Source organism: Lynx canadensis, chromosome B3 (assembly GCF_007474595.2).
Source record: "Lynx canadensis isolate LIC74 chromosome B3, mLynCan4.pri.v2, whole genome shotgun sequence".
Taxonomy (NCBI): Eukaryota; Metazoa; Chordata; class Mammalia; order Carnivora; family Felidae; genus Lynx; species Lynx canadensis.
In genome coordinates, this window is record NC_044308.2 from 17,471,571 (window position 1) to 17,496,428 (window position 24,858).

Genomic DNA, 24,858 nt, shown 5'->3' on the forward strand with positions numbered 1-24,858 from the left:
ATATGGCTGCTGGCCATGGGCTCAATTCTTCTCCAGAAATCTGCTGGAAGTCTCTTCTGACCAGGAAGTTGTCTTCCTCCAGAATGAGTGATCCAAGGCAGAAAGCAAAGAGGAAGCCACAATGCCTTCTGTGGCTTACTGTCTGCAGTCACATACCATTTCTGCCTCTTCTTTTTGTTAGATATCGTTAAGCCACCACACTGGGGAAGGGCATCTCTAGCCAGCAGCCCGGAAATTATTTTTTCTCCCTGAGAGTTGCCACTTCCTCTTTGTTGACTCCCAGCACCGCCATCTTTGCTTCCTCTTTTTGTGTCTTTCTCTAGTGCTAGTCCCGGACAGGATTATCGGGATTATGATAGGACTAGCAGTGGGAAGGAGGAGGCAATATGGACCCTTCCCCACCCGATGCCACAAGGAGCCCTTCTTACCTCAGTCTTCTATCACCCCTCCCACCTTCTATAACAGAGTGTCCAGAACCCAGCTGTGAATCCATAAAACTTCTATAAGCCACTTTCTAGGGCAGTGATTGTACTGACAGTTCTCTTTTTTTCCTGTCCGTCTTCATCTGTATTACTACATACTCTCATCTCTATCCCCAAGGCCTACCACAGTGCCTGCAAGGTCCTTCATGGGTAAGTGGGTTTTCTCTTGAGATGTAAATATACTTAAGAACACCCTAATTTAGCTCTATGGATCCCCCCAGTCTTTCCCAAACTGCAGAACTGCAGGGAAGAGATATACTTCAGAAGCCTGTTGCCTGTTTGCACAAACAGAACTCCAGAAAATTTTTCAAAAATGATGCTCTTGCTTCAGGGAGTAGAGGGTTAGCAAGGCTGCTGAGGACTCTGTTCTGTGGCAGTGAAGACAAAGAGACCCACCCAGTGAGTGCTAGGAGTGGAAAGGAAGGTGGTTGAATATTCTTGGGCACATGGTAGGCAGGAAGGGATGTCCTTAGCACTTGGAAGTGTCTCTACTGCCTTCGTTAACTCTGCCTCATCTCTTCACCGAGTCCCCCCTCCAGTCTTGGCTCCCCCATTGCCCAGCTGCTTCTGGAAAACATCTGGATTCTCTTTCGGCACACCTGTTCCTGTTGCAGACCCCTCTTTTTGGGCCCCCCATTCCCGGTACATACTATTAAATAACAAAAATTCAACTGAGTCAGTTTGAAGATCTAATTGGCTTAAGTGATAACGGAGCAGTATTCCATCTAGCAAGTAGAAAGGACTTCTGTCAGGCTGTAGAAAAGAAAAAGTCTTTAAAGGCAGAGAGGGAGCAGTAAAAAGGAAATTATTAGGAAAGAATGCATTGTTTCAGGCAAGATTGCCCCGCTAAGGGGAACGGATGGGGTCTATCAGTAAATTTCCTGGTGCTGACCAGGAAATTCCATGTTGACTGGTTAAAGGTTACATTCCGGGGTGGGGGTGGGGGGATTGAAACTGCAATTAGGTTAGGTATTAAGCCCCTGTTTGGTGACGTGGCCGAGCATAAGTGACTCCATTCTGGGCCTGTGGTTTTCTTTTTAACAAGGCCCATTCCCATCCTTATTGGCCTTGTCCACCATGCTTTCATACCTCACTAGGGGACTGAGATTTAGAGTTCCCTTTTCTTCTTCCTCTCCCTGCAGCATTGGACACTTGTTCCTTTCCTACATCAGCCTAGCTCCAGAGACTTCAGCCCAGCCAGGGCCTGATCCCTCGCCCTGCCCCACTTCTGCTGTTCCCATCTCTCTGCCCGGGGCAGGTGAGACACTGGTTAATACAGGGGTAGAACTAAGCTGGTCTAGGCTGATCTGCCAACTTTCCATTGGAGGAAGATGAAACTGAATGAAGACCTACAACAAACATTATTCTTAAATTAAAATTGTTTATAAAAAGTCATAGAAGTTCTGTGTGGGAAGGAAATTTAATAATATTCAATTCCCATTTATCTCATCTTACAGTTCAAGAAATCAAGGTCCAGGTGGGTTAGGTAATTTTTCTATAGTCACATTTTCTTTTTTTTTTTTTAATGTTTATTTATTTTTGATACAGAGTACGAGCAGGGGAGAGGCAGAGAGAGAGGGAGACAGGATCTGAAGCAGGCTCTGTTCTGACAGCAGCAAGCCCGATATGGGACTTGAACTCATGAACCGTGAGATCATGACTAGAGCCAAATTCAGACACTCAACCAACTGAGCCACCCAGGTGCCCCATACAGTCACGTTTTCTGATGCACATAATCTACTATGTGAGCTTGGTTACATATGCAGAGTTCAATGAAATCTATAACAGTTTGTCTTCCAGAATAGAAACTTTGAATTATTCTGATATTATGGATTACATTTTACATTTTACATTGTGCTAGTATGTAGTTATGGGAATTACAGTTCTTCTCTTTCTAATCCAGATTTAGGTCGATCTCGAGAACTACAATACGTATACGTGGATAACAACATTCACCTGAAAGGCTTGCCATCCTATCTGTACAATAAAGTCGTCGGGTGCAGTGGGTAAGGCTGATTTCGTATTTTATACTATAGCTAAACTCTTTTCCACGCTCATTTCTATTTCATTTTTTGGTCCTGATGTAACTTAGGAATAGGTGAACTTTGGATAATCATTTTTGATTTTGTCTTTGGCCTTAATATGCTAAACCAAATACCTTTCGCAACTAAGAATATTGGGCAATCAATTTGCAGTATTATACTTCCAGTTCAGTTAGTAAGCAAGTGGTTTATTATTTTCCAGTCAAAAACGAATCCATGTATACTATTATAAACTCAGTAGTATCAGTCACTGAAACTGGAGGAATCAGCATGAACTTAAAAGCTTCTGCACTCCACTGCAGTGACAGTTTTACTCCAGGAATAGCCCTAGTATCTAGAACTTGACCATTTCAAAATATTTAGAATGCAACATTTGAAATAGTCCCTTAATACGAATCATGATTCTGGCAACCAAAACAGATGTTTCAGTTCAAGGAAAGTGATAGGCTTTTATTTTCAGAACAGCAATAATCTTTCTCAGTCAGGCTTTTAGAAAAGCAGTTTCAGCTTTTTATTTTCCTTTATTTTGTTTTACTTATTTTTGAGAGAGAGAGAAAGAGAGAGAGACAGAGCATGAGTGAGGGAGGGTCAGAGAGAGAGAGAGGGAAACATAGAATCTGAAGCAGCTCCGAGCTCTGAGCTGTTGGGGCTCTGAGCCCCAACGTGGGACTTGAACTCATGAGCCGTGAGATCATGACCTGAGCCAAAGTTGGATGCTTAACCAACTGAGCCACCCAGGTGCCCTTCAGCTTCTTCTTCTATAAGAGTGAGACAGAACCACCTTAAGATGTTTCCTAGAGTGGTATGGGATTAATATAGGACAACTTGGCTACCAGAACCTGCTTTTAACTGGCCTAACTTTCCTCACATAAACAGCCAAAGAATATTTGGGAGATCTTTGAGGCTACTTAGCCCATATATTTCACTCTGTCCTTATAATCCTGACACCCTGCATAACCTGGTTCATACTATATGTAGTTCTGGCAAGAACGATGACAATAAGCTTGTACACAGAGAACAGCCACTCCCCTGTTGGCCTGGCTCCAGAGGATGGGCTCTGAGCAGTGATGGCCCCAGAGAGGGCATTCCTAGGAATAACAGCCTTCCCTTAGGAAAAATTATACACTTGTTATCTTGGAAGAGCCTTCGATGATGCTTCGAAGTGCGCACGTAGGCTGATGAAATACAAGCCCAGAGATGTAGTTCAGAACCTTCTGTGAAGCAGAGATAATAGAATGTGTGGTGGAGTTTTTAGCTCAGTGATTTTTCGACAGCTGATTATGTGACAGCTGTGATACTACTCAGTCATTAATCCTAATGAGTTCTTAAATGATCTGTAATACAGCCTAATTCTTCCAAGTGGTAAGTAAAATGCCCTCCCTTACCAAGATACACAGAATGATGCAAGCAGGCTCCAAGGCTGAAGGCAGTTTTCCCCCCACCTAAGCCTTCAGAGACTGCACAGAAGTCTCTACCACAATTAAGGAACAGCTTTTACTTAAGATAAAGAGCCTTCTACTTTGGTGTATAGATATGGATGTTATTGACTGTGCTGAATACGGAGACACTTTTTCATGTTTACCTTGGTGTCTGGTAGCAGAAGTAGTGAATTTTATAAGAGCTCCAAATCTTTGAGAGTATAAATAATAGGGCAAAATATGCAAATTATTAGCCAGTAGTCTACCTTTATTATTACTATTAACACCTTCCTGTGGAAGTAGTGGTAAGAAAAATATTCAGAGGACAGTATCAGACAATCGGTTTTGTAATATTAGTAGTTTTTGGTAGTAGTAAGTGTAGTCCCACTTACAGATGAACTGTGATCCAAAAGGCATATTTAGTCTGTGGTTTTACTCAGAATGCATTTCTCACTATGATCAATTCAGGTGGTTATATTCCTAGCCAACTTATTAAAAAGTCATTTAACCCCATTTTGCACCCCCCCCCCCAAAATTCCATGATATTTTGTGGCAAAATGTACTCAGAATTCTTTTTTTTTTAATGTTTATTTTTGAGAGAGAGTGTGTAAGGGGAAATGCAGAGAGAGAGGGGGACAGCGGATCTGAAACGGGCTCCATGCTGACAGCAGAGAGCCCCATGTGGGGCTCAGACTCACGAACCATGAGATCATGACGTGAGCTGAATGAAGTCAGATACTCAGTCACCTGAACCACCCAGGCAACCCTGTACTCAGAATTCTAATAGATGGTGGTTACTGAAGGTTTGGCAACAGAATTAAGGGACCCCCTTCACTTTCTCTGTCTTGTTGAATATATGCAAAGGGACTCCCCTATTCCAAGTCAAAGTGGGGGGGGGGGGCGCTGGGAGAAGGAAGGGCAAAGAATAGAACAAGGATCTGAGGTGAACCTAATATAAAGAGCAAAAGGGTTTTTGAGGCCTAGAAAGTGTGCTTCTTGATTCTGAACAAGGATCTTGGTTCACTTAGTTCATTCAGTGAATATTTATTGAGCGACTGCTGTGATCATATGTCAGACAATGGCCATACAGTGATGAGTAAAACCATATAATCTAACCAGGGATCCAAATAAACAATAAATAATTGATCAGACTTGGTGCTAATTCTCTTTAAGGAGATGATAGTCAAGCAGAGAACCTAAGGTTCAACATGCTTGGTTCTCCACTGCTCTCACGTGTTGCTTCTTAGATGCAGGCCTGGAATAGAAGGGCACAGTGGCTTCTGCTGTACCGCACCATCTCTGAAACAATTACATTCCCTCTTCCGACGGAGAGAGAGTCTAAGAATTAGAGCAACAGAGCAGAATGAACACAGCTTTGGGGACTTGTGGCACAATATAAAAAAAATCTGCTATGTGTATAATTCGTATCTCAGAAGGAGAATACAGAATCATATATAAAATTATAAACAGATATAAATACAGCAAATAACAAATGTCATACAGTTTCAAGAAACCTCAGAAGTCTCACAGTTATCTTTGGTGGAAATAAAGTTAGCACCTCCTTATAAGATGTTCATTTATTTGTCATATAATTATTCATCAGTAACTAGCAAGTCAGCCCTGTGCTAAGAATTGTGGAAAAAACAAAGATAACTTAGATGTTAATCCTAATACATAAAATGACTGTAATACAAAAAATAAATACCTTAAGAGAGGTAGAGTGATAGAAGTGTAGAGCATGGGAATATTTTTTGTGACCTAGCCTTGAAGTTACACATGGTCATTTCTGTTTTATCCTATTGATTACACAGGTAACTCCTACTCACTGGGGGAGGAGACTTCTTAAGGGAGCGGATACTAGGAGGGGAGGTCGTGGGCGCCATCTTGGAGACTGGCCATCACAGCTTCCTTGCATCCACTGCTCTTTGCTAGTTTCATGGAAAAGTATGGTTTTTATTTTGTCTGGCTCTTTCTGATTGTTACTATAGGAGTAAATGTCTTCAGTTCTTCTGTATTTTACCTACAAAGAGAAGTCCCTCCCATTAGAATTTTAGAGAATGGTAATTGGCACATTTGCCTATTTGAGAGCACTTAATGGTAAAAGTTATCCTATACCAGTTATTTTTTTCAGTTGTCTGATCATATGCGGAAAAGAAAACTGAGCCACTGCCTTGCCATTTCTTTTGTAAAAACAGCTGGATTGGGGTGCAGGTTGGTTAAATGACTTGATTAATAGAACCACTTAAGGTAACAGAATTGTTTATATGAGAAATGCATTCTGAGTTCCGAGTTAACCCAGCAGTCTAGAAAAATAGCCTTTATGTTACAGTCTATTTTTATGTAGTGGCTGCTCCCCATCTAATAACAAGCAATATTAGATACCTGAACCACACTTTGGGGCAAGCACAAAACAGTGTAGCTACAGATAAAAATACCAAAGAGAGAGTTTTCAGTTTGGTTCCGACAAAGTAATTAATTGTTTATGAAAACAAAAACGTTAACACTCCTTTCTAGTTTTAGAGGAATATAACAGAATCCAGCATCTTCACAGTATAACTTTCACAGTGTCCAGGACACAACCCAAAATTACATTTGAATAATTAAGGAAAAATGTGACCTATTCTCAAGGGAAAAGACAATCAGCAGAGACCAACCTGCTTGAGAGGACCCAAAATGTTGGCCGATGAGGATTTTAAAAGAACTATTCTCAATGAAGTAAAGAAAAATAAGTTTGCAGTGAATAAAAGACCAGGGAAAAAAAAGAAACTATACAAAAGAAACAAATGGAAATTCTAGAGTTGAAATACAATATCTGAAATAAAAACTTGACTTGATGGGCTTAAGAGTAGAATGGGTGTAACAGAGGAAGAGGCAGTGAGCTGGGAGGTAGAACAATAGAAATCATTCAGTGTGAGGAACAGAGAAGAAGGATTGAAAACAAAAATGAACACACAGCATCAGGGATCTGCCAGACAATGTAGAAAAGCCTGATAGAGGTATAATTGGTGTCCCAGAAGGCACAAATTTTTCCTCATTTTTCTCTTAACTAAGAGAAATGCCTCAAAAATGTTTGAAGAAATCACATCTGAAAATTTCCTAAATATGATGCAAGACCTAAGTTCACATTTTCAATGGGCTCAGCGGACCCTAAGCAGTATAAATTATGAAGAAAACAATGCCTAGGCAAAGCTACTGCAAACCAAAGATACAATGAGGTAACACCTCACACCTGTCAGAATGGCTAAAATTAACAACACAGGAAACAACAGGTGTTGGCAAGGATGTGGAGAAGGGGAAGCTCTCTTCTACTGTCAGTAGGAATGTAAACTGGTGCAGCCGCTCTGGAGAACAGTATGGAGGTCATCGAGAAACTAAAAACAAGGGGTGTCTGGGTGGCTCAATCAGTTGGGCATCCGACTTTGGCTCAAGTCATGATCTCACAGTTTGTGGGTTTTAGCCCTGTGTGGGGCTCTCTGCTGACAGGGGAGAGCCTGGAGCCTGCTTCAAATTCTGTGTCTCCCTTTCTCTCTGACCCTCCCCTGCTCACACTGTCTCTCTCTCTCTCTTTCTCTTTCTCTCAAAAATAAATGAACATTTAAAAAAAAAAAGAAACTAAACATAGAACTATCCTATAATCCAGCAATTGCACTGTTAGGTATTTACCCAAAGGATACAGATTCCAAGGGGTTCATGTACCTCATTGTTCAAAGCAGCATTATCAACAATAGCCAAACTATGGAGAGAGCCCAAATATCCATCTACTGATGAATGTATAAAGAAGATGTGGTATGTATATACAATGGAATATTACTCAGCCATCAAAAAGAATTAAATCTTGCTGTTTGCAATGAGGTGTATTGAGCTAGAATGTATTATGCTAAGTGAAATAAGTCAGAGAAAGACAAATAGTATATGATTTCACTCACATGTGGAACTTAAGAAATGAAACAAATGAACACATGGAAAGGGATGGGAAGAGAAGAGAGAGGGAAACAAACCACAAGAGACTCTTAATGATAAGGAACAAACTGCAGGTTGTTAGAGGAAGGTAAGTGGGAGATGGGCTAAATGGGTGATGGATACTAAGGAAGGCACTTGTTATTATGAGCACTGGGTGTTGTATATAAGTGATGAATCACTGAATTCTCCTCCTGAAACCAATATTTGACTGTATGTTAACTAAAATTTAAATTAAAAAAAAAATCAAAGATAAAAAAATCTTGAAAGCAACCAGAGAAAAATGACAAATTACGTACAAAGGAATCATTCAGAAGAATGTTACCTTCTCATCAGAAACTGCGAAGGCCAGGAAACAGGAGAACAACATTTTTAAAGTGCTAAACAACAACAGCAAAAAAACAGTCAACCTAGCAGCCAGCACAAAAATACTTCTCAAGAATAAAAGCATAATAAATGCATTCTCAGACCGAACGAAGCTAAGCCTTAAATGAGGCCCTGCCAAAGTGGCAGACTGTATTCAGACCAAGGCCCATTTTCTCTGGGTGGCAGTGTCTGTCCTTCTCCTTATCCACTTCTCCTTTCCTTTCCCTGTAATTTAAGCTGGGAAAAAAAACATTTTTGCTAAAGGGAGGGTAAATCTAGTAGCTGTTCCCACAATAATGAACATGCAAATGACATCATGTACTATCTAAGGAATTCCAAGATCATCATTTAGGTGCTTTTGGTAAGAGAATTTTATTATTTTAACATGTTAGGTGAAATAAGTGTGACAATGCATACAAGTTAATGTGCTAAATGACATACATGTTCTGGAACATAATCTTAGTGGCACAAAGATGTCACCATTCGCATAGCTTATTTAGGGTTAAATGTTGAACGGCAGCTCCGAAAACATTGAGTTGAAAGAAAATTGTGTGATAATTGCTGTAAACTATCTGTATAATTAAGCCAAAAGTACTAACATTTGTGACAGATTTTAACTCATTTTTATAACTCACTTAAGGATTCAGATACATAATTTTTTTTTTTTTTGGTAACCACCTTGGTATTTCATTTAAAGTGATAAAAACTACTGAGTTGGAAATCAAAGATACCAAGGCTTCATAATTGCCAGCTAATAATTATTTCATTGTAAACTGAGACATATATGGGGCTTCCATCCCTCCTTACTGGCAATTCATTTCATAATCACCTCTTTTTTTTTTTTTAAGTGTATTTATTTGTTTTGCGAGAGAGAAAGCAGAGAAGGGGCAGAGAGAGTGGATGAGAAAGAATCCCAAGCAGGCTCCGCGCTGTCAGCGCAGAACCCACCATGGAGCTCAGTCCCATGAATCGTGAGATCATGATCTGAACCCAAACCAAGAGTTGGACACTCAGCTGACTGAGCCACCCAGGTGCCTCCGTAATCACTTCTTATTGAGATGTGCAACACTAGCTTTCCAGACTGCTCTCCCACTTGCCATTCTCTTCCATGGGCCAGACATTCTGGCCGGAGGGAACTGTGTGTTTAACCCTGTGCGCCCTGCACATTCACAGAGCTGAATCCCTGTTCCCTTTCCCTGGAATATCATGGTGCTAATATTAATTTGGAACAATAGATTCCTTCACGGCAACATCTAGACTGACGTTTTGATTCAGAAATTTTACCATTGCACTGTGTATTGTGGTATGCTACCAAAAGAATCACTTATTGTAAGAATAGGAAACAAGAACAGCTATAAACATTGCTTTACCTTTTTTGTGTGCCAAGGAAGTGTGCTCGCTGATTTTATCTGTGTCTTGCACATCATCTTCCCAGCATCCCTTGCGATGTTTGCCCCATTCTAGAAATGAAGAAACCGGAGCTCAGAGAGATTAAGTAAACTGCCCCAGGTCACAAAGCCAGGTGGTATAGAGTTATCATCTGCTTCATCGTCCATACTCGTAACCTCTGCACTGTGCACACTGCCTCCAACTTTGGTCTAGAGTCACCTCTGTATGTTTAAGCCCCTCTGCTAGCTCCTTGAGAGTAGAGACGGAAAATACCTTTCTTGTTCCTGCATCATTTCATGTAATGGGGGTGTAGGATATTTCATATCTGATGAGATCAAGGGAGGTTGGCCATGCCCAGCAGAAAGGTCCCCTAACTCATGTAATCTCATCCCTTATAGCTTGCATTGGTTGTTTTTTTTTAAATGTTTTATGTTTATTTATTTTCTTAGAGTGCATGTGTGCACGAGTGAGGTAGACGTGGAGAGAGGGGGAGGCAGAGAATTCCCAAGCAGTTTTTGTGCTGTCAGCACAGAGCATGATGCGGGGTTCGAACTCATGAACCCGTGACATCATGACCTGAGCCAAAATCAAGAGTGTGATGCTTAACCAACTGAGCCACCCAGGCACCCCTGCCTGCATTCTTCATAGCGGCAGCTTTTCTCCAGCATGAAGCAGAGAAGGCATTTAATAGACGTGTCATAAAATGAATTTAATTAGCTTTTTATATCCAGTGGTGAAGAGTAGGAACTTCTGCTAAAAGAATTGTCCAAGGGAAATTAGATTCCATATAAAATGAGGATCCACTTACTTGTTAATGTGAGCCTTTTCAGCAGTTTCCTTCAGATACTTGTCTTTTTAATTATGGGAGATGAGGAAAGCATTAGGAAAAATCTGGCTTTCAGTTTTCTACACCTTTATTTGTTACTCTGTATTGTTAAATTCTTTGGGCAGTGTCCATGTATAGCTCATGCACAATTGTATTAAGAAGCAGCAGCTGTTAAGGCAATAAGAGCGTGAAGTAAATAATTCACAAATGACTTGCTTGTTTTTTACTCTGCATTTGCATTGTTTTATGGTTCTGCCCAGGGTTCTCATACTACAGTGTAGCTGTAAAGTTTGGAAGCAAATCATATTATTTTACCTTGTGTATTAGCCAGGGTTCTCCACAGCAACAGAACCAATAGGAAGTGTGTGGGGGTGAGGGGGAGAGGGAGATTGATTTGTTTTGAGGAATTGGCTCATATGATTGTGGGGGCTGGCAAGTCAGAAAGCTCCAGGGCTGGCTGGACACCCAAGGAGGAGTTGATGTGACAGCTTGAGTCTGACGGCAGTCTGGAAGGGGACCTCAGTCTTTCTCTCCTAAGGCCCGCAGCTGATTAGATGAGGCCCACCCACATCACGGAGAGTGATCAGCTTTATTCCAAGTCTACCGATTTAAATGTTCATCTCATCCAAAAAATACCTTCACAGAAACATCTGGTCTAGTGTTGGACCAAATATCTGGCTACCATGGCCTAGCCACCTTAATACAAAAAATTTAATCATCACGCTACATGTAGTATATCATCAAAAGAATCATTTATTGTGCGTTTGCCTGTGCTTTCAGACTTAGTGGCCATACTGCATAATAGCATTTTGGATATGGTCTTCTCATGTTAATTTTGTCTGTATTAGGAAAGAAGCAATGATTATAAAATAAACTTTAGATTCATGTCCTCAACTTCACAGAATGCTTCATCAGGGTAATATCTTTCTAACCCGCAAAATTCTCCTGCCAACCCACAGGTGTGCTGCTACAGACTCTGGTGCTTATGTGATCACATGGGGTGAACAGAGGTTTTTGAAAGCCAGAGGGATAAAGGCAAAGTAAATAGCAAAGGCAGATCTTGCGAAAACTTTCATATAAACTCTGACATTATTTGACAGGCGAGTGTATAGCTGGTTTGCATGAGTGCACCCATACCAGCTGTGAAATTATTGACGGTATTGAAGTATTTCTACCCAAGTTGGTGAACAGCTATTGGGCGAAGTTCCCTGAGTTCCCCAGCTGCCAGGTCTGCTTCTCCCCTGAGAGCTCATAATCCACAACAAAAGGCTAATGACTAACAGAGCACAGGGCTCCAGGACCATGCTTCACCAGCATAAGACCGTTTGGGTTTTGTTTGTTTTAATAAGGTATAATTTGCATACAGTAACAGTCACCTTTTAGTGTACATTCCTGTGAATTTTAACAAATACATACAGTCATAAAGCCACAACTATAATCAGGATACAGAATAGTTCATTCACCTCAAAAATGTCTTCCCGTGTCCCTTGGAAATGAACCTCTGGCTGCCCACTCCAGCCCCTGGAAACCGTGGTCTGTTTTGTGTCCCTATACTTTACCCTTTCCAGAATGTCATGCAAATGGAATAATATAAGCTTTTATAAACATTCATATATAGGGTTTTGTGTGAACATAAATTTTCATTTCACTTGGGTAGGATACCTGAGAATGCATTTGCTGGGTCATATGGTTAAGTGTATGTTTAACTTTATAAAAACTGAACTGTTTTCCAAAATGGCTGTGCCATTTTGTACTTCTGTGAGCAACTTATTTTTTTAAATTTTTTTTTTCAACGTTTATTTATTTTTGGGACAGAGAGAGACAGAGCATGAACGGGGGAGGGGCAGAGAGAGAGGGAGACACAGAATCGGAAACAGGCTCCAGGCTCCGAGCCATCAGCCCAGAGCCTGACGCGGGGCTCGAACTCACGGACCGCGAGATCGTGACCTGGCTGAAGTCGGACGCTTAACCGACTGCGCCACCCAGGCGCCCCTGTGAGCAACTTATAAGAGTTCTTGTCGGTTTTTTTTTTCCCCTTTCAGACATGCTAATAAGTAATGATACCTCATTTTAATTTGTATTTCCCTAGTGACTACTGAGGTTGAACATCTTTTCATATGCTTATTTCTATCCATATATCTTCTTTGGTAAAGCATGTTCCAATCTTTCAGTCATTTTTTAAAAATTGGATTGTTTTAAATTATTGACTTTCTTGAGAGTTCTTTATATATTCTGAATACATGTCTTTCATCAAATATGTGATTTGCACATATTTCCCACCAGTCTGTGGCTTGTCGGTTGTTTTAACAGAATTAACTGGTATATGTTATAGCACCTCATAGTACCCACCCCCGCCCCCAACACACACGACTCAAGATACATTTAATTTAATCCATAAATAAGACCTTTTCCAAAATCCTGTTTGACAGATTACTGTCATTTTCCTGTATATTCATTTCCCTAAATGTGGCCATCCTGCTGGGTAACCAAATACAGATATTTCTAATGCTTATTAGGTTGCTAGCACATCTCCTGACCCTGAGACTTGTGATGGGCCCCGGTGAGCACCCCCAAGTTATTTTTCTCACACCATATGGATGACTCAGTGTTCTTTTTCCCATTTCCTTTTTATCTTTTCTCTTTCAGACTTCTTTATCTATGTGTGATGACTCAAAACAACGGATCTGTATTTGGAACTGCTTAGCTATCAGTATGGAAACTGCTAGATAGAAGAGAAACCTTGAACACGAATGAACAGCAGCAGAACACCTATAATACAGTTAGAAAATGTGTAATAGAAACTTCAAACATTGTGGTAGATCATTGGCAAGAGAGGATATCAGAGAAGAGTTTATAAAGGAATTGGATTTGGGATGATGAGTAAGATTTGTATTTGGAGTGACAGGATGTGGAAATTTTCAGGCCTGGTGTGGCCTGTAGGGAGGAGCGGCCGTGGTGCATTTTTAGTAAAGACTAAAATGTATTCCCCTGTTCACTATATACGGGGATCAGGACTCAAAATCTCCTCCATCTGTACCTATTCTCTAGGTCAGTGATTCTCAATCAGGAACAGTAATGCTCCACTCCAGGGTGTTTGGAAATGTGTGTAAGTTGGGGAGGGAGTCGGCTTTAAGCCTGGGGTCCCTACTGACATGTGTTAGGATGCTAAATGTCTTGCAATGCACACAAAAGTTCTAAACAGTTAAGAACTTGTGCCCCCACTAACTGCTAAAAGCACTCCCAATAAGAAGCATTGCCAGTTATTTCATGCCATCACAATTATGCTTTAAATATTATTCATGCATGATTCCCAAATAAAGCAAGCTTCATTCAGCCTGGACCACTTGGTCTGACTCATATCCAACCGCATCCAGTTGGCATTTCCGCATAGATGTGTACAATTAAATGTTAACATATCTATAATCAAACTCCTAATTCCCTTATCTCTCAACTCAGTCTTCCACAGTCTGCTACATCTTAGTCGATAGAAACTTCATTCCTCCAGTTACTCTGCCCAAAAGCTTTGGGGTCTTTGATTTCGCTTTCTCTCACATCCCACAACCAACTCATCACATAGCCTGTTGGTTGTACATTCAAAAATATATTCAGGCTCTTGTCACTTCTTACTACTTCTTTACTGTCACTTTGACCTAAATTACCATCATCTCCCACCTGGATTATAACAGTAGCCTTCCTACTTCTGTCTCAGCCTCCATTAGTCTATTCTCTACATAGTGTCTGGTGATCCTAGCCAAGTCAAAACACAGATCCCGTTTTGCCTGTACTCAGTCATCACTCTTGGCATTCCTTATACTTAGCATAAAAGCCAGAGACTTGGAAGTGACCTGTGAGCATGTACATGACTTGTCTTGTAGGTTACACCTTTGAATTCCTCTCCTATCACTCTCTCCCTTCTAACGTCCACTTAGCCATTTTTGCTCCTCCCTTTCTCTTGAGCACACCAGACTCCTGCCTCTTTGCACCTGTTTTTCCTCTATCTGGAATACTGTTCTCTCATATTTCTTTTTTTTTTTTCATGTTTATTTATTTATTTTGAGAGAGAGATTTTTTTTCATGTTTATTTATTTTGTGAGAGAGAGAGAAAGGATGCAAGCAGAGGAGGAGCAGAGAGAGAGAGGGAGAATCCAAGTAGGCTCCATGCTGTCAGCACAGAACTCCACACGGGACTCGATCTCACAAACTGTGAGATCATGACCTGAGCCAAAATCAGGAGTTGGACACTCAACCAATGTAGCCATCCAGGTGCCCCAGATTTCTTCATAGTCTAACACCACATGTGTTATAGCTCCCATTGAAATTCTCAATCTTAGGGCGCTCCTTAGACATACTAAGAATGGTTACTGTAAAGTTTGTATGTGATAATTCCATAACCTTACATCTTTTTTAAAATTCTTTTTTTAAATCTGTTTCTCTTGATTTTATTTTAGACAGTTTTATCTATATTGTACCTAGTTAGTTTTGAGTGCCTGCCAGATGCAGTATATAAGGAACTGTGACATTATGCTAGGCCTCAAATTGCATTATCTCCCTGTGGAGAGGACTCAAGTATGTGTGCCTTTTATCAGTTTATTGCTTCTCAGTTCCAGATCTACCCTTTTCCTTGGGACTGACGCTTGTAGAATTTTTTCCTTTGTCGTTGATTTATATGAAGCTTTCTCAATAGAGGGCCCTAGAGAGATAGTGCAAGGTCAGAACAGGGGTTTCCTTCCCGCGTCCAGGGTGCTCTTTTCTGTGCAGCAACCAGCAAAAGGATGCCCAGTAACACCTCAGCAGCCTTCACTATCCAGCTGAAACCCACACTCTCCAGCAAATTTCTCTGCTTTTTCCTTTGATCAATACATGCTGGGTACATTTTTTATTTGAAAGAACCAGGTTTTGTTTTTATTTATACTTTCTATGCTTTGTTTCCTTTTCATCAATTTCAGTTCTTATGTTTTTCAATATCCTATCCATACTTTGTATTTATTTTGCTTTGCTTCTCCTAGTGTGTATATCACACACACACACACACACACACAAACACACACACACACACATCTCCTGAAACCATCTGTACAATTAAGATCATAAACATATCCATCCCTAAGTTTTCTCATGCCCCTTGATAGTCATTCCTTCCTGCCCTCATCCTGTCTCCAGACAACCACTGTTCTGTGTTCTGTTATTATACACTAATTTGTATTTTCTAGAGTTTTATATGAATGAGTTAAATAGTGTACACTCTGTTTTGGTCTGGCTCCTTTCACTCAGCATAAGGCTTTGGAGATTTATTCATGATGTAGTGTGTATCAGTAGTTCATTCTTTTTTATTGTTATATAGAATTCCATTCTATGGCTATACCACAGATTGTTTCTGTTTACTTGTTAATGCGCATATGTGTTGGTTCTAGTGTTTGACTTTATTACAAATAAAGCTGCTATGGACATATGTTAACTGCCTTTTAATGGTCCTAGACTTAAATTTACTTGGATAAATATCTAGGAGAGGAGAGTCTGGACCATATATATCCTTAATTTTTTAGGGAACTGACAAACTTTCAAAAAATGACTGCGCCATTTTACATTCCCACCTGCAATATAAGAGATTTTCAGTTCTTCCCTATTTTTGCCACTTTGGGAATAGTCAGCCTTTTAAATTTATCCACCCTAATTGTTCTGCAGTGATATTTCATTATATTTTTAAATTGCATTTTTCCAGTGAGTAAGAGTGTACATCTTTGCTTGTGTTATTTGCCATCCTTATATCTGCTTTGACATAGTGTCTATGTATATCTTTTCCCCATTGTTTTTTTGGATATTTGTGTTCTCATTGAGTTTTGAAAGTTCTTTATAGATTCTGGATACAAATCTTTTATCTTCTGTATACTTTGCAAATATTTTCTCCCAGTCCATGGCTTGTCTCTTCATTGTCTTAATGAGGCCTTTTAAAGAGCAGACATTTTTTATTTTGATGTAGTCCATTGTATCAATGTGTCCCTTTGTGGATCTTGCTTTTGGTGTAACCCAGATCACAACGGTTTTCTCCTGGATTGTCTCCTGGAATTTTTAAGGTTTATGTTTACATTTTGGTCTGTGATTCATTTTGAATTAATTTTTGTATATGGTACAAGTATGGCTAAAGTTCCTTTTTTTTTTTTTTTTTTTTGCATGTGGATATACAGTTATTCCCACACCATCTGTTAAAAGTACTTTCCTTTCTCCACTGTACCTTTGTTGAAAATTAGTTGTCCTTATATGTGTAGGTCTATTTTTAGAAACTCTCCTTGCTCCATTGATCAATTAGTCTGTTTGACAACAACACCATATTGTCTTGATTACCATAATTTTACTGTAAGTCTTAAAATTAGGTAGTGTTAGTCCTCCAAATTTATCTTCCAAATTGTTAGATTATTCTAATTGTTCAGCATTTCTATGTAAATTTTAGAACAGAATTTCAACATATATTTAAAAAGAAAACCTGCTGTGATTTTGATTGTATTAAATTATAGATCAATTTGAGGAGAATTAATATCTTAGCAGTTTTGAGCCTTTAAAACTATGATCACAATAAATATCTTCATTTCTCAGCAGTATTTTGTACTTTTCAGTGTACAGGTCATGGATATCTTTCATCAAATTTATCCCTAAATATTTCATATTTTTCATTCTATCATATATGATATTTAAATCTTTTTCATTTCCAGTGATTATTGCTACCATATAGAGTACAAATAATTTTGTATATTGATCTTGTATCCTCCAAACTTGCTAAGCTCACTTCATAGTTCCAGTAGTTTTGTTGTTATTGTTGTTTTGTTTTTTGGTGTTTTTTTTTTTTTTTTTTTTTTTTTTTTTGTTGTTGTTGTTTTGGTGTGTGTAGGTTCTTTTGGACTTTCTACATACACAGTAATGTCTTTGGGGAGGAAAGGCAGTTTTACTTCTTCCTTAAAAAGAATCTAGTTGCCCTTTATTTCTTTTTCTTGCTTTATTACACTGGCTGTAAGCTCTGTACAATGTTAAATAGAAGTAGAGAACAAATATGTTTGTCTTGCTGAACTTACTGGGAAAACAGTCTTTCACCAAGTATAGTATTAATTGTTGTTTTGTCATAGATAGCTTTTATCAGATGAATAAACTCCCTTCTATTCCTAATTTGCTAAGAGGGGTTTTTTTTTTCTTTTCTCCCTGGAATGTGTGTTGAATTTTGTTAGACAATTTTTCTGTATCTATTGAAATGACTTTATGGTTATTTTTCTTTTAAGTTTTAGTATAGTGATTTACATTGATTTTCTCATATTAGTGCAATCTTAATTAGTAAGATAAACCTCATTTGGTCATAGTAGCTTGATACATTGTTGAATTCACTTTGCTAAAATCTTGTCTAGACTTTTTCCAACTATGTTCAAGAGTGATGCTGGGTTTTGTTTTGTTTTGTTTTGTTTTGTTTTTTTCTCTTGAAATGTGTTTGTCTGGTTTTTGTATCAGGATAATACTGGCTTCATAGAATGAGTTGAGAAGTATTCCAACCTTTTAACTAAAATTCAACTTCTTTAAATATAGGGCTGTTCAACTTACCTATTTCTTGAGTGAGCTTTCTAATTTTTATCCTTCAAGGACTTTGTATTAGCATAAAGTTGCTTATTGCCTTTTTATTATCTGTAGAAGTTGGGCAATGTCTCCTTTCTCATTCCTGATATTGGTAATTTGTGTCTTCTCTCTGGTTAGTCTAGTTAGAAATTTTTCAATTTTATTAATCTTTTCGAAGTTCTAGCCTTTAATTGATTTTTCTTTATTATCATCCCATTCTCTATGTCATTGATTTTCTTGATGTTCTTTATTATTTCTTTTTTCTGTTAAGGTTTAATTTGCTCTTTTATTTCCAGTTTCTTGGGTGAGAGCTCTGTGTGTAACATGTTATTCCAGGCAGTAATTATAATTGTTATTATAATAACCTTTGCTGCCAGTTCTAACATCTGTCAGTTCTTGGTTGATTTCACTTACATGATTTTTCTCATTATAGGTCATGTTTTCTCACTTACTGGAAAGCCTGGTAATATTTTACTGGATGCCGGACAGTGTGAATTTTACCACATTGAGTGCTGGGTATTTTTGTATTCATACAACTATTCTTGGTATATGACACAACTAAGTTAATTGGAAACAGTTTTATCTTTTCAGATATGGCTTTTAGGATTTGTTAGATGGGAATGGAATAATGTTCCGTCTAGTGTTAGTTATTCTGCACTACTGAGATAAGACCCTTACATGCACTCTACCTAATGCATCATGAATTATGAGGTTCAAGTCTGATAAGAACAAACACTGTTTTCATCCCTGTATGAGCGGTGGGCACTGTTACCTTTAATATCTTCAGCTGGTTCTTTCTCCAGCCTTGGATAGTTTCCTCACATGCCTGGGCTGGTCAGTACTCATCTGAATACTTATGGGGGCCTTCTGCAGATCTCCAGAACTCCCTCTTTGTGCATCTCTCTCCTCTGAGGTTCTGTCCTGCAAACTCTAGCTGCTTTGGACTCCCTGAACTCTTCGTTCCTTGTCCTCAATTTAAGGTGCCTGCCATCCTGTGACTGATTTCCTCTTCCCTGATTAAACTGTTCTCTTCAGTCAGGTCTGTGCTCAAGTGTCACCTCCTCAGAAAGACTTATTTTGATTAATACAGCTCTCACTCCCCTCTCGCTCTGTTTTATTATAGATTTACCTTTTCACTGTCTGTCTCTGCTCACGGTAGTAAGGCCCACTTCTGATCTTACATGTGTACCTAACTGGATTTCATACTCATATGTATCAAATATCCACAAAAATGTTCATAATAGCCCATCATTGGAAACAGTCCAAATGTTTATCATTACTATACAGCAGTGAAAATGAATAAGCTATAGTTCATGCGACAACACGGATGAATCCCAGAAATAGAATGTTGACAAATGGAGCCAGACACAGAAGGTGTCTGTTCAAATAGGCAAAACCAAACAATAATGTTCGAATTTGAAATACTGGTTCCATTTAGGATATGGGTTTTTCCCAGTCAGGGGTTCCCAGAGTGGCCTTCTGAGGTTCTTTCCTTGAGCCGGGTGGAGAAATTGGTTGAGTGAAATCAGTTGAGTTCCATTTTGTCTCCTCTGTAAAATCTTCCCTAATTCCCTGAACAGGTGGTCATTCTGTCTTCTCTGAACAAACATTAGAACAATTATACTGTATTTTTTACATTTTCCAAGGGAAGGAGTCATCTTGGTTTGGTTTGGTTGGTTTGGTTTTTGTTGTTTTGAGTATCTTTGGTGTAGAACCGATGCTCTGGAGACGTTTTCTGGTGGGAGGAATGAGCAAGTGCCAGAACTTCAAACATATGAGCCACGGGCTACTGCAGCCCATGCCTGTGCCTTCCCATTGCCTGTTTCTAGTTGAGGACAGAGATACTATCTCCTGTTGTATCTGGAGAGCCAAGATTTGTTGGTACCTGTTTGTCATTAGTCTTGACAATGAAAAGTCTTGAGACTTAGGTAACCTGGAGGTCAGATAAGGTCAGACTCCTTAGATTTGGCAACCTGGCAACCACAGGAACAAAGCCACCTCTGCCTTCTGGTGGCTACAGGGGATAAGGCATAACTTTGTGTATTCACAAGGCTTCGCTGTGAATATTTTCCCCACAAGTTTATGGAAGGATCCATCAGAAATCAATTTGCTTTGTAGGGTTTCTTCTCCCACACAAAAATGCTGTGAAACCAAAATACAATAACTCAACAGAGTACTCTTTTTTCCTTTTAATTTTGAAAATTTCAATGAACATGCACTTGGAAAGGGTAATCAAATGAGGATAAATGGAGCTTCCAGAGAAAATTGTGGCGGTCTTGGGAAGGGAAGTTCCTTCAAAGTTTGTCCTTGCTGGAAGTAACTGGCCCTCAGCAGTGCTATAGCTGAGTTCCAACTGATGAGTTTACATTTCTGTGCCAGGCTTTATTAAGGAACCCAGGATAGCATCTGTTCACTTTGAAAAGAATTCTGGCAATTCAGCAGCGTCTTAAGATTTTAAATGTATATTTTGATTAACACATTTTTATTGGCATATATATTCTTTTCCTTTTTTGCTAATACTACTGTGAATGTGTCTTTCTGCAGCTGTGGTGCTCCCATTCAAGTTTCTGAGGTGAAGCTGCTTTCCTTTTCATCGGGGCAACTAACCGTCTTCCTCCCTGCTGAGGTGAAGGCCATAGGGACAGAGAATGATCGCGTCCTGCCTCTGCAAGAGCTGGCCATGAGGAGTCTACATCACACATACCATACTTTCCTTAAAGGTACACGGGGCTTTTCTCTTTTTCTGCCTCTTACTCAGTGAACTTGGAAATTATGTTTTATGCTGCCAAAGTACTTTGGTGTCCATTTTTTTTTTTAATGGGTGGATCCAAATTTACTGTTTTAACCAGTTTTAAATGCCCAGTACAGTGACATGAAATAACATTCACATTGTTGTGCAATGGGACTTTTTTTTAATTAAAAAAAAGTTGTAGTTTTGTCAGTGGTGATCCCTTCAGTACCCCCTGCTGACACAGGAGCATTTGCTAAAATATGGTCTTCAGTCATAAAGGACAGAGGTTAAAAGTTAAACTATGAGGTTTAGGGGCACCTGGGTGGCTCAGTTGGTTAAGCGGCCGACTTCGGCTCAGGTCATGATCTCACGGTTTGTGAGTTCGAGCCCTGTGTCGGGCTCTGTGCTAATAGCTCGGAGCCTGGGGCCTGCTTCAGATTCTGTGTCTCCCTTTCTCTCTGCCCCTTCCCCAGCTCACACTCTGTCTCTCTCTCTCTCTCAAAAATAAATAAAGATTAAAGAAAATTTAATGGAAACCATGTGGTTTAAATGAAGGAAATTGGTATTTGGGAACATGTATCTGGTGGAAGTGAAAAGCCTGGCAGAGACACTTTTCTTTTGTGGGGGAAAAAAAAAAATGAAAGGTCTTATCCTCAACGCAAAGTTGGGTACCTTCCAGCAGAGTGGGTTTTTGCCATGCAGTCTGCTTACATCTGAGAAATTATACACCTGAAGGGGAGGAAATATCAGGAACCTTCGGCACTACCACCACAGCATGTTAACTCTTGGTTTGGAAAGGATTTGGCGGTACATAGATTTCAGAGGTGTTGTGATGTGGGTCTCGGAGACGCTTTGAAAAAGCTGTAGGCCATGTTAAATAAGCTACATTTCAAGTTTTTTAAACTGCTAAATGTTTTGTCTTTGCTTCAAAAAAAAAATCCATACGAAAGCATCTAACATCAGTCAGCCTTCTAGAAATGTCTAATACAAAGTTGAGTTGGTTTTTAATACTAGACAGAAAACTGATAATTATTCACCTATGGGTAAGTTCCATTTTTATAAATGGTTATTGGTAAGTCCAGATAGATCTAAAGGATGATAAGATCATTTGTATTTCCTTCCTAAAGACGAGTCTGTAATTTTTAGGTTTTGCCTCATTGTGACCACTTCTCTTTCTTCTGGATGTTTGCCATCGGTGGGAATCAGTGTGCACTTGTGCTCACGATTGTCTGGGCCACTGGGATGTTTTGCTTTCAACGTTGCTTTTGTATCGCTCAGGCTCAGCCGAGAAGGAGGCCCCCTCTTTATTAATGACAGCTTTATTAATGAAACAGGGAAAAGCTTGGTTTCATTATTTTTCTTTCTTTGATTTGCTTCCCGCTTTCATTCCTTTCAGTAAATACAATTTAGCTTGAGTAGTGCTAAATGCCCAGTCGATTTTGGGAAGAACTTAATGGAAGTCAGTGTTAGACTTTGGTGCCAGCCCTTTTTTCTTCTTGGTCTCTCACAGAACGTTTTGTAAACCCTCTCTGGGTAAATTAATGCCTTTTTTTTTTAATCTTTGTTCTTAAAGAATATTTGGTGTTATTCTTTCCTTGCCTCTGCCTCAGGCCAGCTTTTGTTTGCTCTTAAAAGAGCAAATTTAGGCTTCCTCTTAGTATCAAAAAAAGTTAAAAAAATCTTTCATTTCCAAATAATGCAGTGCCTATCAGATAACAGTTATTTTCAACACGCAATACTTTTTAACTAACCGAATGGACTGAGTAACAAAGAAACGTATTTCAAGCCCCGTGTAAGGAAATCTGATTTTTTTTTTTTGTATTCATGCCTGATTTTCTCTTGTGTTCCAGATTTGAACTTTCTGTCTCCGATCTCGTTACCCAGAAGTCTCCTGGAGCTGCTGCACTGCCCCCTGGGACACTGTCACCGGTGTAGTGAGCCCATGTTTACAATTGTCTACCCCAAGCTCTTCCCCTTGAGAGAGACGCCGATGGCAGGCCTGCACCAGGGGTAATCATGCCTAAGTGGGCACCAGGGCTTACACCTGGGAGAGGGGTGGAGGCCATGCAGGGAAGTATTGTTAAGTCAGCAGCTCTCAAGGTGCCCAGAGTGCTTCCTGAGATACAGCTGAAGGAAACAAAAGCACATTCTCAGCATCACAAGAAAACTGGACTTCCCTCTATTACTTTTTTGGCCGTGTACAGAAGAGTTTTATTGCATATGTTCTTTAGAGTAGCTCATTCTTTGCCAGGAGCCTTTTCCTGCTATTCCGCTATTCACAATAGTCTTTAGGCAATAAGGAATGTCAGAACAAAATATTTGTTATATAATGGGACCAGCCCAGCCTTTCTATTTAATTGGCGTTGCTAACTGAAAGTACATGGCTGAACATTGTGTGTGTGCGTGTGTGTGTGTATGTGTTTCTGTTTTGAATTTCTAACACTTCCAAATGCCATTCTCTTGCCACTCTCTATTTATTGGCGCAGTGCCTTGAATTTGCTAAGAATGTTCACCAAGCAAAAACCCCTAAACTGGTGGTTTAAAAAAAGAAAACCAGACAATTAAAATTAGGACATCAAATGAAAAATCCCCCATTAACACAACCTTAGCATATAGATATTCTAAATTTAGGATTTTCTAAATTCACGTTTTTCAAAGTTAAAAAAAAAAGAGAAAGTACTAGAACGCCTCATTTATCCATCCAGTGGTATTTTGGGTTAGTAAGTTTTTCAGAGAACTTGTTACCCCCTATTGAGTGCCAAGAAGCATTTACTTTGTAAGCATTTCTGTAGAAAGAGAGCGAGCCTGGGCGGGGTGCTGAAACTCTCTGAGCCTCAGACTGGAGAGAGAACATCGTGCTGGGTGGGGCTGTCATGAGGATGAGCAGATGATGAAGGTAAAGGCTCTTCAACAAGTGGTAGTTACCTTTACCAGCGGTGTACCCACTCCCTCGCACAACTGCACTTTTCTCTTACCCCGAATAATCCTGTTTTGTTATACTTCCGGTTCCTGTTTCCACTTTCTGTATTTTTAACGTTTTTTGCTTCGTTGTGCCTGCCCACAAGAAGCCTTCCTCCAAACCTTTCTAAATTTGCTACTTCCAATCCGAAGTGATCACATCACCAAATTTAGTGGGATTCCGTTTAGATTGGAGTTAAAAGGACTGAGTCAGAGTCTGCGTGTATTACTTCCTACACGAATAAAATTAACAAATGAAATAGCCACAGTGGAGGAGAGCCATAGTTGCATAGGGGCAGGTGCCCGGGCCCTGACTCCAGCTCCTCCGCCCGGAGACCTTGAGCAGAGGACGTAAAATCTCTAAGCTTCAACTTTTCATTAATAAGATGAGCATAGGGGCGCCTGGGTGGCGCAGTCGGTTAAGCGTCCGACTTCAGCCAGGTCACGATCTCGCGGTCCGTGGGTTCGAGCCCCGCGTCGGGCTCTGGGCTGATGGCTCAGAGCCTGGAGCCTGTTTCTGATTCTGTGTCTCCCTCTCTCTCTGCCCCTCCCCCGTTCATGCTCTGTCTCTCTCTGTCCCAAAAATAAAATAAACGTTGAAAAAAAAAAAAAATTTAAAAAAAAAAAAAAAAAAAGATGAGCATAATATTAATATCTATTTAATAAGGTCATTGTGAGGATAAATGAGATCATTCATGGAAAGAGCCCAGGCATGTAATAAATACTAAGTAAATGGTAACTATTTTAATCTATTTTTTTTTAGCGCAGAGACTTTTAAAAATTTCTCGTATGTGTGTGTTTCTAGCAAATGCTTTTCATGTTAGTAAGATATCATCATAGGACAATCTTAACGAATTCATTAAACTATCGTAAAATCCTTATGCATAGTACAGTGTTTTGTTGTTTTTTTTTTTTTTTATAGAAGACATTTTCTTATTGAAAATATGAAAATGAAGACAATTCTGTATGGTCAGGATACCCTGTCAGTAGCTGATAAAATTCTGAATACCTTTTTCAAAAAGATAAACTTTCTTTTTACCATGGCAATTAACTTGTGAAAGTAAATTAGATCCTTCAAAAGGAGACATTTTTTGTGTGTGTT

General features: G+C 39.5%; 1 protein-coding gene across 2 annotated transcripts in view; it reads left to right on the plus strand.

Moving 5' to 3' along the window:
- Positions 1-24,355, plus strand: part of LRRC28 (leucine rich repeat containing 28) — a 133,809-nt gene extending 109,454 nt beyond the window's left edge. Inside the window, exons 7-9 of one of the 2 annotated variants that reach the window (XM_030317487.2) lie at positions 2,386-2,488; positions 20,612-20,787; positions 22,649-24,355. In XM_030317487.2, the coding sequence (XP_030173347.1) occupies positions 2,386-2,488; positions 20,612-20,787; positions 22,649-22,812 (443 nt within the window). In that variant the 3' untranslated portion in view covers positions 22,813-24,355. The remainder of the gene's footprint in view (positions 1-2,385; positions 2,489-20,611; positions 20,788-22,648) is intronic. The other variant, XM_030317488.2, reaches the window with a different exon arrangement.
- The last annotated feature ends 503 nt before the right edge of the window (positions 24,356-24,858 follow it).